Here is a 17,109-nt window from a genome sequence, read left to right on the forward strand (position 1 = left end):
AATTTCATGGCTACAGTCTCCATCTGCAGTCATTTTGGAGCCCCCCAAAATAAAACGTGTTTTTGTTTCCATTGTTTCCCCTTCTATGTGCCATAAGTGATGGGACCAGATGCCAAGGTCTTAGTTTTCCGAATGTTGAGTTTTAAGCCAACTTTTTCATTCTTTTTCACTTTCATCAAGAGGCTCTTTGGTTCTTCTTCACTTTAAGCCATAAGCATGGTGTCATCTGCATATCTGAGATTATTGATATTTCTCCCGGCAATCTTGATTCCAGCTTGTGCTTTTCTAGCCCGGAAATTCTCATGATGTCCTCTGCATATAAGTTAAGTGAGCAGTGTGATAATATACAGCCCTGCCATACTCCTTTCCTGATTTGGAACCAGTTTGTTGTTCCATGTCCAGTTGTAACTGTTGCTTCTTGACTTGCATACAGATTTCTCAAAAGCCAGTCAAGTGGTCTGGTTTTCCCATCTCTTTAAGAAATTTCCACAGTTTGATGTGATCCACATGGTCAAAGGTTTTAGCATCGTCAATAAAGCAGAAGTAGATGTTTTTCTGGAAGTGATTTCTTTTTCGATGATCCAATGGATGTTGGCAATTTGATCTCTGGTTCTTTTGCCTTTTCTAAATCCAGCTGGAACATCTGGAAATTCACAGTTCATGTACTGTTGAAGCCTGACATGGTGAATTTTGCCTGTTACTTTTGACTTTTCCATTCCTGTGGTAGGTGCTGAGTTTTCCAAATTTGCTGGCACATTGAGTGCAGCACTTTCACAGCATCATCTTGTGGGATTTGAAATAACTCAACTGGAAGTCCATCAACTCCACTAGCTTAGTTCGTAATGATGCTTCCTAAGTCCCAAGATGTTTGGCTCTAGGTGCGTGATCACACCATCAAGATTATCTGGGTCATGAAGATTTATTTTTTACAGTTCATCTGTGTTATCTTGGCACTTCTTCATAATATCTTCTGCTTCTGGTAGGTCCATACCTTACTGTCCTTTATAGTGCCCATCTTAGATGAAATGATATCACTCTACACACCAGCAAATAAGACCTCTGACTACGCAAGTGCCAGAGAAGATATGTATCTGGACACTGCATATATTCTGTTCAAAGTCTACATTGGTGCTACAGTTTTCTGCAAAGGCCTGGCACTACTGCTCCTTAGCTTGTGCAATCACATACCCAGCAGTCCCTCTGGCTTGTGAGTCAGTGGGAGGAATAAGGGCACAAGGACAGGGACTCGTGAGAATGTCATCACAGTCCGTCAAAGTGGCTGGCTGTGGTAGTGGAAAGCAGCTTTTCATCACAAGAGATATTTAAATCAATAAAGAGCAGAACATGAACTTGATGAAATTATATTTAAAGACTTGTAAACATTTTCAAGCATACTCACTATGATTAGGAAACCACTGTAACCACAATGAAATTTCTAGGACACCTAGGCCATCAGCCATGAAAGGCAGCGTCATAAGCACTGGATGACCAGGATAATCCCTGTGTGACCACTTTGGAAAGCCCTGTGGCTATGTGGAGACTGTAGCATGGACAGGTGAGGGGAAGTCAAGTTCAGTTTTAGACGGGCTGTGATGGAGGTGCCACACAGGTCGTGAGCGAAGATGTCAAGTTCCCACGTACATAGTCAAATCTGGAGCTCGCAGGGAAGTCAGGGCTAGAGATACAGTTTGGAAGTGCTCGTCATGTGGACAGACTCTAAGGCTGTGAGCCTGGAGGAGGTCTCTGGAACGGGGAGGGTGGAGAGAAGAGGGAAGATCCAAGGACTGAGGGCCCTGAAACACTTAGACTGGTGAAGGAGAAGAGTCACCATGGAGACGCAGATGTAGATGGAGGGGCAGGAGGGGAACCAGGAGAGGGTGGTGTCCACAGATCAAGTGGTTTCAAGGAGGAGGGAAGAAGCAGTTGTGTCTGAGGCAGCTGAGAGGTCAAAATGAGAGTTGAGAATTGATCACTGTATTCAGCAGTGTGAAGGCCACTTGTGAAGTTGTCAAGGGTAGTTCCATGGAACAGTGGCATCTGAGATCTGGAAGTGGGAGGACAGATTGGAGGAGAGGGCATGGAAATTAGACGGCTCTTCTGTGAGTTTTTCTGTCCAGGCAAACTGAGGAAAAAGCCAGATGAAGAGATAGTGGGGCCTAGAGATATTTATATGGTAGCTAATAGTTCTTATATGTAAAGGGGAACCGTGCACCTCTCAGGTGAAAGGAGACAATTACTGCAGCCAGATAGTTGTGTAAGTGTAAAGAGGACAGGATTGCCCTATACTTCCTGCTTTATTTGCCAAGTAATGGGCAAGATTTGAGCAAAGGTGATCTGGCAGATAATGTATTGCCTGAAGAGTCCAGTGCACTTCTCTTCCTCTGTAGTAAGTTTAGTCCAGGCCAGGTGATTTTAAATATTTCACCTAGGATACTGCACCCTGCCAGGGTAGGTGCAATGAGACTCTACGGCTGGCTGGTCACCCTTCCTCTCCACTCCCACAAATACTGAACAACCTCTGGCAGCAACAAAAACCAGCAGGTGTCTCAGACCACAGCAGAGCTCAGAGAAGCCTCCAGAGGAAGCAGAGGAATCAGCATGGTGGAGTTTGCACCTTTGTTTGTGCCACTGGAACGCAGGCTGCAGACCTTTGCGGTCCTGCAGTTGATCTTCTCTTACTTGGCCCTGCGTAAGGAAAACTGAGATGGGTTTGGGAGGCCTTGGGCACTTGCCACTTCAGGTGTACATGGTGCATTGATGCGGAAAGATACAGATCCTAAGGTGGATGCTGAACCTAGTGCCTGGGGATCACCTGGGCTGAGGGACATCTTGTTCACATGGCCTTGGGGAAGCTTTGCCAGCTAGAATTGTCTGACTGTCCATGCCCACATCAGCCCAGCCTGGGACCTGGGGGTATCTAGAGGAGGACAGAGGGTCAAGTTCCTTGAGTCTGGAATTAGAAGAAGGACAGGTGAGAAAAGGCATCCGAACCCTCTGATGCCATGAACAGTAGCTTGTACCTTGTACCTTATCTCAAGGGCAAAGGGGATCCCCAGGAAGCCTTTAGGTACAGGAGTGACAAGGTCCAATCTGTGGGAGACAAGCTGTAATTTAGGGATCTTCTGTGTTGGAGTGTTGGGGGTGACAGATGACAGGGAGCCTTTGTTAGCAAATCATATTTGAGTCTACTTATCTGAATAGGGTAAAGCTCCTAAATGATAGTGGGTTGTGGTGAAAGAAAGTGTAAGCTTTATTACAGGGGCCAAGCAAGTAGTCCAGAGAGTTAAGCTGCAAAATGCATGAAACCCCTTTGATTACCTGGGACCAGTGTCTAGAGACTGAACGAGGTAAAATTGCTGGGCGCATGAACAGCTCTTAGAGAATCGTCTGATTGCTTGTTGATGAGGTAACTGGGAGTCACCATCATCAACCTTCTGGTTTGCCCTGGTCTATGGGCTGGTGAGCAACTTCTTCCATCTGCTGGGAGTTCAGTATTTGCAAAGCTGCTCAATGATGAGTCTCAACATTATCTATGGCTCTTGGGAACAAACTAAAATTCTTTGAATTTGTGGAACGGTTAAACTGTTATTTATTGATTGATTGGGAGTGTTTTCTTTCTGTAGTTATGATTTCTGTTAATAATTTTACTTTTGAAATTTGGGGAAGGCTTAGGAAGCTGAAGATTTTCTACAAATCAGAGGCAGGCAGAGAACATGAGGGACCTTTCCCAGGAAGGCTGCGTAGGTCCTGCTCAATTACACAGTCACAGTCTACATCAGGGGTCACCATATAGATCCATGATCGAAATCCAGGTCCCTGATTGTTTTTGTGTTTGTACAGCCCATAAGCGAAGTATGTTTTTTTTTCCATTTTAAATGCTTGCATTTTAAATGATTCTGTGCCTATGCGATATCCTCCAAGTTTCCTTTTGAGCCCCAGTGTCTGAAATGCTTACAATTTGGCTCTTTAAAAGATTGCTTACCCTGGTCTATGGAGGCTGGCCTTGGGTGGAGAGAAGGGGCTTTTTTCCAAAGATATTAGGAATAAATCTAGAAGGCGAATTGTACAGGCCTTCAGGAAAGTTAAGTTTTCCCAGGAGGCCAGTAAATGCTGCACGTATAGTGAAGAGATGGTTCATACTGGCCTAGTATGAGCAGTTGTTTGTTGCCGCTGCTGCTGCTAAGTCGCTTCAGTCGTGTCCGACTCTGCGCGACGCCATAGACGGCGGCCCACCAGGCTCTGCCGTCCCTGGGATTCTCCAGGCAAGAACACTGGAGTGGGTTGCACAGTTGTTTGTGTAGGGGCAAAGATGTGGCCAGAAAGTTCCACCGGAACCTGTTACTGAGGACTCAGGCCCCAGCAACAAATAATTTCCAGTGGGTTATTTGTATAATCTGTTTCTTTCCTCTTTTTTAATTCACACACTCACACAGGAAGGTAAGCTCCTTTCAGATAGTTGGTCTTGTTCTCATCGCATCTCAATCTCCAAAAGAGTTAATGTTGAATAATGCTTTGTGAATGAATGAATGTTGGGAGCATGATATGGACATAATAGTAGAATTGAAACCACCACTCATCCTACTGGCTTTCTGTATGAGGTTAGCTAACCTGAATACCCTCTCTGGGTCTTGGTAAAGTGGGATCTTACGTCTTTCCTTCTTGGTATTATGAGGGGAAAGAAGGTGTTTCCTTTCTTTAGGGTCTGAAAAGGCACCCAAGTTAAGATTTTGCCTGCTGACAGTACTTAAAGGAGAGGTCAGAGTGAGGGAGACGTTTAGATGGGGGAGTTCTTTTGGATGAAGTAGAAATACCCACATTTATAAATTATTTTTTCTGACTGAAAAGCAAATGCATGCTATTTTAACACATTGAAACAAAATGTGTGTTCTAAGAGTCAAAGATTTTGCCCAAATCCTACCCTACAATGAACAGCTATTAACACCTTGGTCTTATTCTCTCAACCTAGATGGAAGTTCTAATTTCTGGGTACAGAGGTTCAGTTTAGGAAGATGAAAAGAGTTCTAAGATGAAGGTTGATATAGTTACACAACAATGTGGATTAATTACACCAAATTGACTCTCAAAAATCAATTCGAGTATATGTCCATGAGAGGGGTTGCTGGGTCCTATTGTATTCTAATAGTTTTATAAGAAATCTCCATACTGTTCTCCTTAAGGCCTCTGTCATGAGCCCATAATTTGGAAGGAAATAATCTCCCCAGTGTTCATAATAGCACATTAACAATAGCTAGGAGATGGAAGCCACCTCAACATCCATTCAGTTCAGTTCAGTCGCTCAGTCGTGTCCGACTCTCCGCGACCCCATGAATCACAGCACGCCAGGCCTCCCTGTCCATCACCAACTCCCAAAGTTCACTCAAACTTATGTCCACAGAGTCGGTGATGCCATCCAGCCATCTCATTCTCTGTCATCCCCTTCTCCTCCTGCCCCCAGCCTTTCCCAGCATCAGAGTCTTTTCCAGTGAGTCAAATCGTCGCAAGAGGTGGCCAAAGGATTGCAGTTTCAGCTTTAGCATCAGTCCTTCCAATGAACACCCAGGATCGATCTCCCTTAGAATGGACTGGTTGGATCTCCTTGCGGTACAAGGGACTCTTAAGAGTCTTCTCAAACACCACAGTTCAACAGCATCAATTCTTCGGCGATCAGCTTTCTTCACAGTCCAACTCTCACATCCATACATGACCACGGGAAAAACCATAGCCTTGACTAGACGGACCTTGGTTGGCAAAGTAATGTCTCTGGTTTTTAATATATGATCAAGGTTGGTCATAACTTTCCTTCCAAGGAGTAAGCGTCTTTTAATTTCATAGCTGCTATCACCATCTGCAGTGATTTTGGAGCCCCAAAAAATAAAGTCTGACACTGTTTCCACTGTTTCCCCATCTATTTCCCATGAAGTGATGGGACCAGATGCCATGATCTTCATTTTCTGAATGTAGAGCTTGAAGTCAACATTTTCACTCTCCTCTTTCACTTAAATCAAGAGGCCTTTGAGTTCCTCTTCACTTTCTGCCATAAGGGTAGTGTCATCTGAATATCTGAGGTTATTGATATTTCTCCCAGCAAGCTTGATTCCAACTTGTGCTTCTTCCAGCCCAGCGTTCCTCATGATGTACTCTGCATACAAGTTAAATAAGCAAGCTGACAATATGCAGCCTTGACGTACTCCTTTTCCTATTTGGAACCAGTCTGCTGTTTTATGTACAGTTCTGACTGTTGCTTCCTGACCTGCATACAGGTTTCTCAAGAGTCAGGTCATATGGTCTGGGATTCCCATCTCTTTCAAAATGTTCCACAGTTCATTGTGATCCACACAGTCAAAGGCTTTGGCATAGTCAATGAAGCAGAAATAGATGTTTTTCTGGAACTCTCTTGCTTTCTCCATGATCCAGCAGATGTTGGCAATTTGATCTCTGGTGCCTCTGCCTTTTCTAAAACCTGCTTGAAAATCTGGCAGTTCACAGTTCACATATTGCTGAAGCCTGGCTTGGAGAATTTTGAGCATGACTTTACTAGCGTGTAAATTGTGCGGTAGTTTGAGCATTCTTTGGCATGGCCTTTCTTTGGGATTGGAATGAAGACTGACCTTTTCCAATCCTGTGGCCACTGCTGAGTTTTCCAAATTTGCTGGCATATTGAGTGCAGCACTTTCACAGCATCATCTTTCAGGATTTGAAATAGCTCAACTGGAATTCCATCACCTCCACTAGCTTTGTTCGTAGTGATGCTTTCTAAGGCCCACTTGACTTCACATTCCAAGATGTCTGGCTCTAGGTCAGTGATGACATTATCGTGACTATCTTGGTCATGAAGATCTTTTTTGTACAGTTCTTCTGTGTATTCTTGCCACCGCTTTTTAGAGTAATGCATAAACAAGATGCCATAATACAGGCAATGGAATATTACTCAGTCACAAAAAGCAACATATTAACACCATTTTCAGCACATGTGTGAACCTGGAGATGGTCAAACTGAGGGAAGATAGTCAAAGAAAGACAAATATCACATGATATCACTTATATGCAGAATCAAAAAAGAGGTACAGATCTACTTATTTACAAAACAGAAGTAAGAAAAAAACACATGGTTAACAGGGGATAGGGGCGAAGGATAAATTGGGAGATTTGGATTCACAACACTACCCTCTGTATAATAGATAATAATAAGAATCTGCTGTTAAGCACTGGAATCTGTACTCACTACTCTGTAATGATCTGTATAGGAAAGGAATTAAAAAGCAAACCAGTCAATATGTGAATGAGTTTAACAGATTTACTTTCCTATACAACTGAAACTAATACAACATGTAAATGAACTATACTCTAATGGAAACTTTAAAAAAAAGTACCAAAGAGTCACTTTGATAACTGGTATATGATAAACATATTTTGCCATCATTATCATTGAAAGGACAAAACAAAGTGCTCCAAACACAACCCTGAAGCCAGCACAAGGAGGGCAGGAATTTCTGGCCATTGTTCATGGCTTAACCACTGGCACCAGACAGGTTGGAAGTGCTCTGTAGAAAGCGAACCTCTGTGAGCCCCAAACTACTTTGATTTATGCATTTTGCTACTATTCTGACTGGGCTTTCCCAGTGCCTCAGCAGTAAAGAAACTGCCTGCATGCAGGAGCCACAGGAGATGCGGGTTTGATCCCTGAGTTTGGAGAGTCCCTAGTGGAGAGCATGGCAACTAAAACGAGTGTCCTTGTCTGGAGAATCCCATGAACAGTGGAGCCATGAGGGCTACAGTGCACAGGGTTGCAAAAAGTCAGACAACACTGAAGCAACTTAGCACCCATTCATGCAAGATTCAGACTGGGTCGAAAGACCCCTCCTCCAGGAAGTCGGACATGAATGACAGTCTCGGTTTACCCTACTTTCAAACAGACTACAGGTGGGGGACGAACTTCTTTATGAGTATGAGCAAAGGGTGTCGAGTGGAGACAACGGAATGGAGAGAATGCAATATTCTCTAACAGAGAGGCTCAGTCAGCATCAGATTAGAGACAGCCCCGAAGACCACCTAACCCTGAGTCAAAACCAGGATTAGCCTGTGAAGAGACTCAGAATCATAAGTCTCGGAGGTATTGCTCACCGGGGCTGTTTCTAGCCCTGCTGCAGTCCTGATGAAGAAGCCAAGCATGAGTTGCCCTCTTCCTCCCTCCTTTCTTCAGTGGGACAGGGCCTGGCAGCAAAGGAAAGAGCTCAGCAAAAGCTAGAGCTCAGGGAGTTGTATCAACAGAGCCGCTTAGTGTAGCTGGAACGTGAGGCATGAGCCGGAACATGGTGAGTGAGACTGGAACAAGAGAGGGTTTGGGCCACCAGTGGGGAGTATGAGCTCAGGCTGAGCTGCTTGAGCTGAGTGTCAAAGTTATAAGAAATCATGGGGGCACTTTACCTAAAGAGGGAATGTGGTGGGATGTATCTATGGAAAGATGGGCTGGGAGTAGACAGGAGCTGGGCTGGGTAGAGAGAATACCTTTCCTCTGGGGTTCTAAAGATTGGGTACCAGAAAATTCAAGCTATCACATCTCCATCAGGCCTTTAGTGAGCATCTGGTGGATACAGAGAGAAAAGGAGGTGGAGGGGGAAGACTCAAATGAGTAAGCAATCTGGTGCAGTGGGTCAATGCGAGTTTGAAATTAGGCCAACTGGTTTCAAATCCAAGCTCTCAATGTGCTACTGGTGATGTTGACAACATTCTCCCTTCCTCCAAACCTTGGGAAGCTGATCTCTTCCTCCTAGGAGTGGGGCTGGAATGGATAGTGCTGCTTCAGTTCAGTTCAGTACAGTCGCTCAGTCGTGTCCGACTCTCCGCGACCCCATGAATCACAGCACGCCAGGCCTCCCTGTCCATCACCAAATCCCGGAGTACACTCAAACTCATGTCCACAGAGTCGGTGATGCCATCCAGCCATCTCATTCTCCGTCGTCCCCTTCTCCTCCCGCCCCCAACCTTTCCCAGCATCAGAGTCTTTTCCAGTGAGTCAACTCGTCGCATGAGGTGGCCAAAGTATTGGAGTTTCAGCTTTAGCATCAGTCCCTCCAATGAACATCCAGGATTGATCTCCTTTAGAATGGACTGGTTGGATCTCCTTGCAGTATAAGGGACTCTCAAGAGTCTTCTCCAACACCACAGTTCAAAAGCATCGATTCTTCGGCGATCAGCTTTCTTCACAGTCCAACTCTCACTAGAGCTGGGTAAACAGGGAGAGCTTGTTCCTTCATATCTCTGACCACTAATGGTCCCTCTTTCTTTTCCCAGACTTTGTCTGTAGCATAGTCTTCATTGGACTCCTGTTCACAAGATTCTGGTTGATCAGTATCCTGTATGCAATCTGGTGGTTCCTGGATCGAGACAGGCCATGGCAGGGGGGCAGGCAGAGTGCTTTCATAAGGCGCTGGACCATATGGAAGTACACGAAGGACTATTTCCCCATCTCGGTGAGTATGGGGCTGACTAGGGAGTGGTCAGGACCACAGTCTCCACGTGTCCATGGGGATGCTTGACCCTGTGTGCAGTGAGTAGAATACTGGGCCAGGAGCAGGAGACAGGCTTCTACCACTATATGGCTAGGGGAAGAATCAACTACTGTCTGACTATAGTTGTCTGACTTCAGTGAGGTGAGGCCACTATGACAAATGATGAATGAAAAGGATTTGAGGAATGGCAACCCACTCCAGTAGTCTTGCCTGGAGAATCCCATGGACGGAGGAGCCTGTAGACTACAATCCATGGGGTCGCTAAGAGTTGGACACGACTGCGCGGCTTCACTTTCACTTTTCACTTTCATGCATTGGAGAAGGAAATGGCAACCCACTCCAGTGTTCTTGCCTGGAGAATCCCAAGGACAGGGGAGCCTGTTGGGCTGCCATCTATGGGTTTGCACACAGTTGGACACGACTGACGTGACTTAGCAGCAGCAGTAGGCCATGTAGTGCCGCTCACTTATGTATCTTAGAGGTGTTAATCCCTCAACAGTCTAAGTTTGGGGTGAAGCAATCTGTAATGGAAACAAGATTTTCAGAGATCTGGATGACACTTTATCAGATGAGGATACTGATACCCTGAGAGAGAAGAAGGTGTGAGCAAGATATAAAGCAGCTTCTGTTACTGCTTTTAAAGTGTGTGCATTGGCTCTGAGAATAGAAACAGAGCAGAGAGCCCTCAGGGTGACCCTGTGTGTTTGGTATGTTGTGTGTCCTTGGACAGAGCTTTGCTTATTCTCAATCTCAGCTTCCTCCGGCATCCACTTAACAGTCCAGTTCCTCCTCTTCTGCCTATCTCTTAATCTCTGATCTCTGACCTCACGTCCATTTTGTACACTGAACTCTGGACCAAGGATCAATCCTTAGGGATGCAGGTCCCTGAATTTTAGGGACTGATGTTTGCTCCATTCTGAATCCCTGACAGACTGAACGCTTGGATGTCAGCAGCTGTGATGGCTGATTATCTAGTGGGACCAGGAAGAGGGAGGCAGCGAGCACACAGAGAGGAGCCAGGCAGGGACAGGCGGCCCTCTCTGGACACAGGAGAGAAGGATGTATACAGTGACACCTCTGCGAGTGGACATCATAGGTTCTAATACAGGGTCTGCAACACGCCCGTTGTACGACCTTGGGTGAGTTACACATGCTACCTGATCTTCAATTTTTTCATGTGTAAAGTGGAAATCTGCCACATTCATCACTGGCTTGCGTGGATTCCAGGAGACATCAGGTGATCCTGGGGCTTCCAAGGACAGCATCTGTCTCTCCTTTCACCCCTGCAACTGCTGTCATTTGTACATCTCGCAGAAAAACTCTGCTGAGCGTCTCTATGCTGGTCTTATCTATGTCTGTTCTGTTCCTCCTTTAACCAGGTTTCTCCCCCAGAGGATTTCTCAAATAGGACACTATTGACAATGTGGCAAACATTTTTGCAGAAATTTCATGAGCACAGTGTTCCGATTTGTAGGCCACTGCAGTCCTGTGGCAACAACAGCTGCAGATGGCGGGCAGTACCAATGAGTGGCCAGCAGAGGGAGAGATGACATGCACTTCCACCGTCCTGTCCTGGACTGGGGCCTGCAGGAGGTGCTGCGGCTCACAGATTCTGGACTCTTGTCACCTCCCAAGACAACTTCCAAATCATCCACACACCTTAGCAGAGCAGGCCCTGCAGGAATCTTTGGTTGGCAGTGGATAGGGGCGTCAGAGAGTCTCTGCTATCTACTGGAAACAAGTGTACAACCTTAGGGTTGTCAGGTGTTTTGTTCTGAGGCCTTACTGAGGACTGTATTCAGAGACAGCCTCTCAGAAATCTCTGAGGAGCTGTTCTGAAAGGGAAGGGAGAAGTCAGTACTTACGGGGCTTTGTTGGAAAAAACAAAACAAAACAAGCCATGTAGCTAAACATCAAAAGATTGCTGCCAGTCAAAAAGCAGACATCTCCAGTTAATGATTTTCATGTTATCCTACAAATGGGGAGATACAAAATCTGGGCTCACTGCAATTATTCCTGTGATGTGCATGCTCACTCTCTGTGACCAGTATCCTATTATCTTCCATCCCAAATTCCTTTCAAGGCCCATTGTCAATTGCAGCTACAGTGGTGGCTGACTTGAAGGCAGGCAAGCAACATTCCTTGTCCTAACAACTCTGCTGGGATTACTCCACTCACAGTCTCTGTGCTGTGATTTTATGAGCTACTGCCTAATGGTAGAGTTTCTAGAGAATTTAGGAGACTACTTCTGAGCACTGGAGCATCTTAATGCACCTTATGGACTTCCTACAGAGGTAATGGTGGAGAATCAGGCCGTGCTTCCCCAAGGACAATTGATTCCCCCTCATCCTGTGATCAGTTCAGGAGCTGGGTTTATGTGTAAGATATCATTTTCCAGGAACAGAAGTGTCTACACAGTCCAAGACCTGACAGGGGTGCAGTGCTGTTGGCAGGCTGTGACCTGGTATCAGGAAGTGCTGCAGACTTGACAAGATACCTCCCTGACCCCTCTCCACCCACACCTGCGGGCATCACTAGAGACTTCATGGCCCTCCGCCCAGCCTCTACCTTCTATACCCTGGGGTCTCTTACACAGAGTCACAGGGTCTCAGGTTTCCAGCTCTTTACCCAGAATAGAACTCCAAATGCCACAAAACTTGGTGAGAGGCTCACTCCCTCCTGTTCTGGCTCCTTCATTTTGGTCAGGCTCTCCCTGGGACATGGTCTACCTTCATATAGGACAGTGGCTTGTCTCCTGTCTTCTTCCTAGGTGTCCTACCTCTGCATTGCGCAGGGTTCTTCCTTTCCTGGCATACGGCATTGGCCTCATCCATTCGTGGTACTGTGTTCTCTGTCTTTATTCCATAGCCTCCCTGAGTATCTCCTCTGTTTCATGCTTGCACCAGGGACAAGGATCCTCAGACAAGTCATCTCTCATCACAGGACACTCACATGGAGTGTGATAGCACTTGGGCTCAGGGGACACATAGAAGAGGTCAGCCCAGAAACTTAGCAGGCAGACAAGAGTGGGGTTTGGGGGGAGTGGGTGAAGCCCTGATTCAACAGATTGCTGTCCCTACAGCTGGTCAAGACTGCTGAGCTGGACCCCTCCCGGAACTACCTCGCTGGCTTCCACCCTCATGGGGTCCTCGCGACTGGAGCATTTACCAACCTGTGCACAGAGAGCACGGGCTTCTCCTCAGTTTTCCCAGGCATCCGCTCACATGTGATGCTGCTGCACTGGTGTTTCTGGGCCCCGTTCTACAGGGATTACATCATGTCTTCAGGTGAATTTTTCCACTCTTTCTATCCCAGGACTATGGGGGCTGAATTCATGAGGAGGGATTTGTAAGGAGGACGGCCAATTGTTCTGTACTTCTTCCAAGTGAAGGTGCAGTGGACAAGGAGATGAGACCCAAGGAAGCATTTCCCATAGCTCTGTGCTCAGTGATGAGCTTGGTGGGAGAATTGGGAAAAGGGGTAGTGCTTGCTGCTTATCATTAGGGGACTGCCAGCTGGGGAGTGGGGAGAGCCCAAGTCACATACTCCTGAACTGTGCTTGCCACCTTCACACTGTACGTGACCAATTTCCTCTCTCCCAAGGGCTGGTCTCATCAGACAAGGAGAGTGCTACTCACATTCTGAGCAGGAAAGGAGGCGGCAACCTGCTGTCCATTGTTGTTGGGGGCGTCCAGGAGTCACTGAATGCCAGGCCTGGAACCTACAAGCTGGTGCTGAGGAACCGCAAGGGCTTCATCAGGCTCGCCCTCATGCACGGGTATTGGGGAGAGGATTCTGGTTCAGCTGGAGATTGGCAAGGATTATAGTTTGGAGGGAAGACTGCAGAGGCAAATGTAGGTCCTATTTTGGCAGGTAAAGTCTCCATTCATTAACAATGAAGAGTGTATGTTGGTGATAGAAGCACTGTCTCAGGCCCACATACCCAGAGAAGATTCTAGAAGGAAAATTTTGTGACTAAAGGGATTAAGTCTTAAAGGTCATATTGCTGAAAGTTTGCATTCCATCTGATATCTAGGAACTCTAGAGAATGGAGCTTGGGACATAACTTAAAGCTATTCTCCTATCTTTAAACATCTGTGAACAATACAAAGCTAGCTGGAGGAGATTTTTCCCAGAAAGTCTGCAGATTTTTTTTTTTTTTTTAAATCTTGGAGGACTCACAGCAGCATTCTGGTTTGTCTCTCATGATCCAGTAACCAGAAAGGGTTAATCTTGGACTTGTGCTGGTCCTGCTTCTGTAACTTTAACCCTCATCTTGCAGCTTTTGTTACTGTGGGAACATATAATGGGCTACCTAAGGAAGGTAACCTGAGCTGCCCTGCTGTAAAGGACTGTAAGGAAGTGAAAATTAAACATTCTCCTGCCTGAGGATCCCCATTCTTGGGGACATTTGAAAGGATCAAATAGTCTTTTCAGTTTGTTTCCTCAACTATATCCCAATCTATGATCCATGAAGAACTTGGCAACCTGGCCCTTCAGGATGGTTATTTGGAGGCACTAGTGTGCCATCTTCTTGGTCAGCCACTACGAATAAAGTCCCTTCCTCATCCCAACACTTCATCTCAGATCACTGGCCTATCTTGTGGCAAGCAGAGTGAGCATGGACTCAGTAACAATCAAGTGCCAGTCTTTGGCCCTGAGAAGAGCCAAGACCTGCTTGAAGTTCTAAGACAAGACTGTGGCAGTTCTGGGAGAAACTTGAGGCCTCTTACTCTTGTCCCAGGGCTCTGTCCTCTGCTCCAGTTCCTGCTCACTAGGTCCCTTCAGGGGGCTAGTTGACCAGCTATGCCTTCTTGCCCCTCCACACGCCCTCTCTCCTGTCTCCCTCTAGGGCAGCTCTGGTGCCGATCTTCTCCTTTGGGGAGAATGACATATATGACCAGGTTGAGAGCTCTCCTGGTTCCTGGTTGCGGTGGTTTCAGGACCGACTTCACAAGAGCACTAGATTCTCCATCCCTCTCTTCTATGGCCGTGGAGTCTTCCAGTACAGCTTTGGTCTTATGCCCTACCGCCGACCCATCACCACTGTGGGTGAGCCTAGACCCGGGCTGGGAGGGAAAGGGCTATAGAGAAAGAGGCCTGGGCTTGTGCTGCAAGGAGACCTGGACACAGAGCAGCGCACCCTTCACTTTGTGGAGCACAAGTTCTAGAGTGTGAGACAGACACAGAGGCAAGTAACCCTATGAAAGGCAGTCTAGAATGAGAAGAGTAACAGGGGCGTGAAGCCCAGTAGCCACTACTGATTCCTGAGCCCCTGCAGTGTGTCAGGCCCTGCACTGGCTCCTAACATGTGGCAGCTTAGTTTTCCCAACAACTTGTGAGGAGGGACTCTCATCCCCATTTTATTGATTGCAAACACAGACCCACAGAAGGTAAATCACTTCCAAGAGATCAGGCTGCCCTTGGTATCAAAGTTGAGGTTTGATAGGGGTATTTGACTTTTTATTATGCAAGAGAAGGAGGGTATAATTCTGACTACAGGATCTAATGACAGTAATTAGAGAGGGTGGATACATGACCATGGCAGGTCTGTTAGAACTGTGTGTAAAATGGAAATCAGCAGGCTTTGAAGGAGAGCCAGAGGAATTTCCTTGTAAATAGTGGGCATGGGCTCTAGTCCATAGACTTAGCACCATCTTTCAGCTATTTGTTTTCTTCTTGAATTCCAGCTGGGTTCCAAGGCAGTACTAATAGAGCTGTTCACCTCTACTCACCCAGTCATTTCTTAGTTGAGTTCAGGCAACCCCCTCTAACAAACTTTCTTTACATTGTGTGGTGCATTCCATGAATGTTTATAGTGCTGCTTCCTCCAGACCATTCCCAAGAAAGAAGACATGGCAGCTGCTTTCTGATCCACCTCCTCCCATAGCCACAAGTTCTTCCAATCACGGCATCTGAGAATCCCAGATTCACCTTTCCCTGAAGCTAAGGGCGCATCCCAAGGGCTTACACCCTGGTACTGATTGTTCCTGGCTATGTGACCTTGAACAAGCTATTTAACCTCCCTGGGCCTCATTTCCTCAGCAGTCAAATAGGAATAATACCAGGTAATATCCCCATAGGGTTGTTAAGATGACATAAGAGATAATGCATGGAAATGCCTGCTGGCTGTGTTGTTGATATATCAGAATCTTGAAGTTGACCTTACATCTTAGTAACACAAAAAAGAATTGAAAGGGAGGGAGTTAGAGTGCTTACCTGGTCAGATGACCATTGCAGTGGGAACACCAAGGTCCCTGTGCCTTCAGTGGTTCCTCATCTGGACCACCACTCACCTCTGTGTCTTGCAGTGGGGAAGCCCATCGAGGTGCAGAAGACACCACATCCCTCCCAGGAGGAGGTGGACAGGCTTCACCAGCGCTACATGAAGGAGCTGGAAAATCTCTTCGAAGCCCACAAGCTCAAGTACAACATCCCCAGAGACCAACACTTGGAGATCTGCTGAGCACCTCCCCAGAGTAGGGGCTCCTCCAAAAGGCAGGGCTGGAATTAGGGAGGATGGAGGGAGGTGCTGTGATCTGAGAAGGCTTCCTGGAGGTGTCTGTTGAACACATCTCTAGAGCCTTCACTGACCTCTGAAGCTCCACCCCACACCAGGCCTTGGGTCACAGCTGGCTTCTGGGAGAGGAGACCAACTCTGGCATCAGTGATTTACTCTTTTGCTGTGACTCCTGTGTAATGGGTCCTCTTCATGTCTGCCCACCTGAGAAATGGGAGAGATGCTGGGAGAGAATGATGTCTGTGTCTCTGTCCTTTGTGATCCTGACACTCAATAAGCGGGACAAAGAGCAGCTCCAGTGAGCAAGTTTCTCTTCCTCTGCCTTGAGTGACAGCACAGACAGACAGCAAGTGCAGGGCTTCTCCTAGAAGCTCCTGCATCCTGCATCGTTCCTGTCCCAACTCCTCCCTCCCAGAGCTGGAGAGGAAGGCCAGGCCACAACCTCTTGATTCATCCAGGCACCTTTGAGTTTCTGATCGTATGAGCCCCAGGCTGGCAGCCAGAGGGGCCCGTGAGGTGCGGAAGGAGAATTCAGCTCTGTCACTGACTAAATGATCATGAACAGACTTCTTCACCCTTCTTCTGAGTGTCTGTTTTCCTGCTTGACTAAAGTGAGCTCTCACCTCACTCTATGTCACAAGAGTTGAGAGCTCCATGAGATAGCCCCTACTCATCCTTTGTAACTTCAGCCCTGAGCTTGACACAAAAGGGAGCTCCATAAATGTCAGTTTATCAGTGAAAGGATTCTGTTTCAGCCTTCTCCTTTTCTTCCTCCCTACTCCCCAACTGGGAACACTGATCAAAGCCTTGCATTTAATCCCAACCTGGTCCTACAGCCCTGCTGCCATGTTTCCCCTTCCCACATCATGGATCCAATGGGGCACAGAATAGCATGTTGTGTCTTCCTCCCTGACCAGTCAGCTCCAACTTACCACCTCACCTCTGCCCAGTTCTGTGGGAGACAAGGGAGAGGCTATGTACAGACACAGGGCATACCAGCGAGAGAAGGAACATGAAGAGTGCATGGTCCTGTGTGTCTGCAAGCAGGGAGGGCAAGGGCATGATCTGATGAGAGATATT

General features: G+C 46.8%; 1 protein-coding gene across 1 annotated transcript; it reads left to right on the top strand.

Moving 5' to 3' along the window:
• The first annotated feature begins 2,500 nt into the window (after positions 1 to 2,500).
• Positions 2,501 to 16,755, top strand: LOC148775640 (2-acylglycerol O-acyltransferase 2-like). The gene is made up of 6 exons (XM_088843504.1): positions 2,501 to 2,689; positions 9,292 to 9,470; positions 12,592 to 12,796; positions 13,113 to 13,287; positions 14,362 to 14,561; positions 15,821 to 16,755. Exons 1-6 carry the CDS (start codon positions 2,599 to 2,601, stop codon positions 15,973 to 15,975), a joined length of 1,005 nt encoding a protein of 334 aa, XP_088699630.1. The 5' UTR covers positions 2,501 to 2,598; the 3' UTR covers positions 15,976 to 16,755.
• The last annotated feature ends 354 nt before the right edge of the window (positions 16,756 to 17,109 follow it).

Source organism: Moschus berezovskii, chromosome 14 (assembly GCF_049115385.1).
Source record: "Moschus berezovskii isolate FMDL1 chromosome 14, NW_MosBer_1.0, whole genome shotgun sequence".
Classification (NCBI taxonomy): Eukaryota; Metazoa; Chordata; class Mammalia; order Artiodactyla; family Moschidae; genus Moschus; species Moschus berezovskii.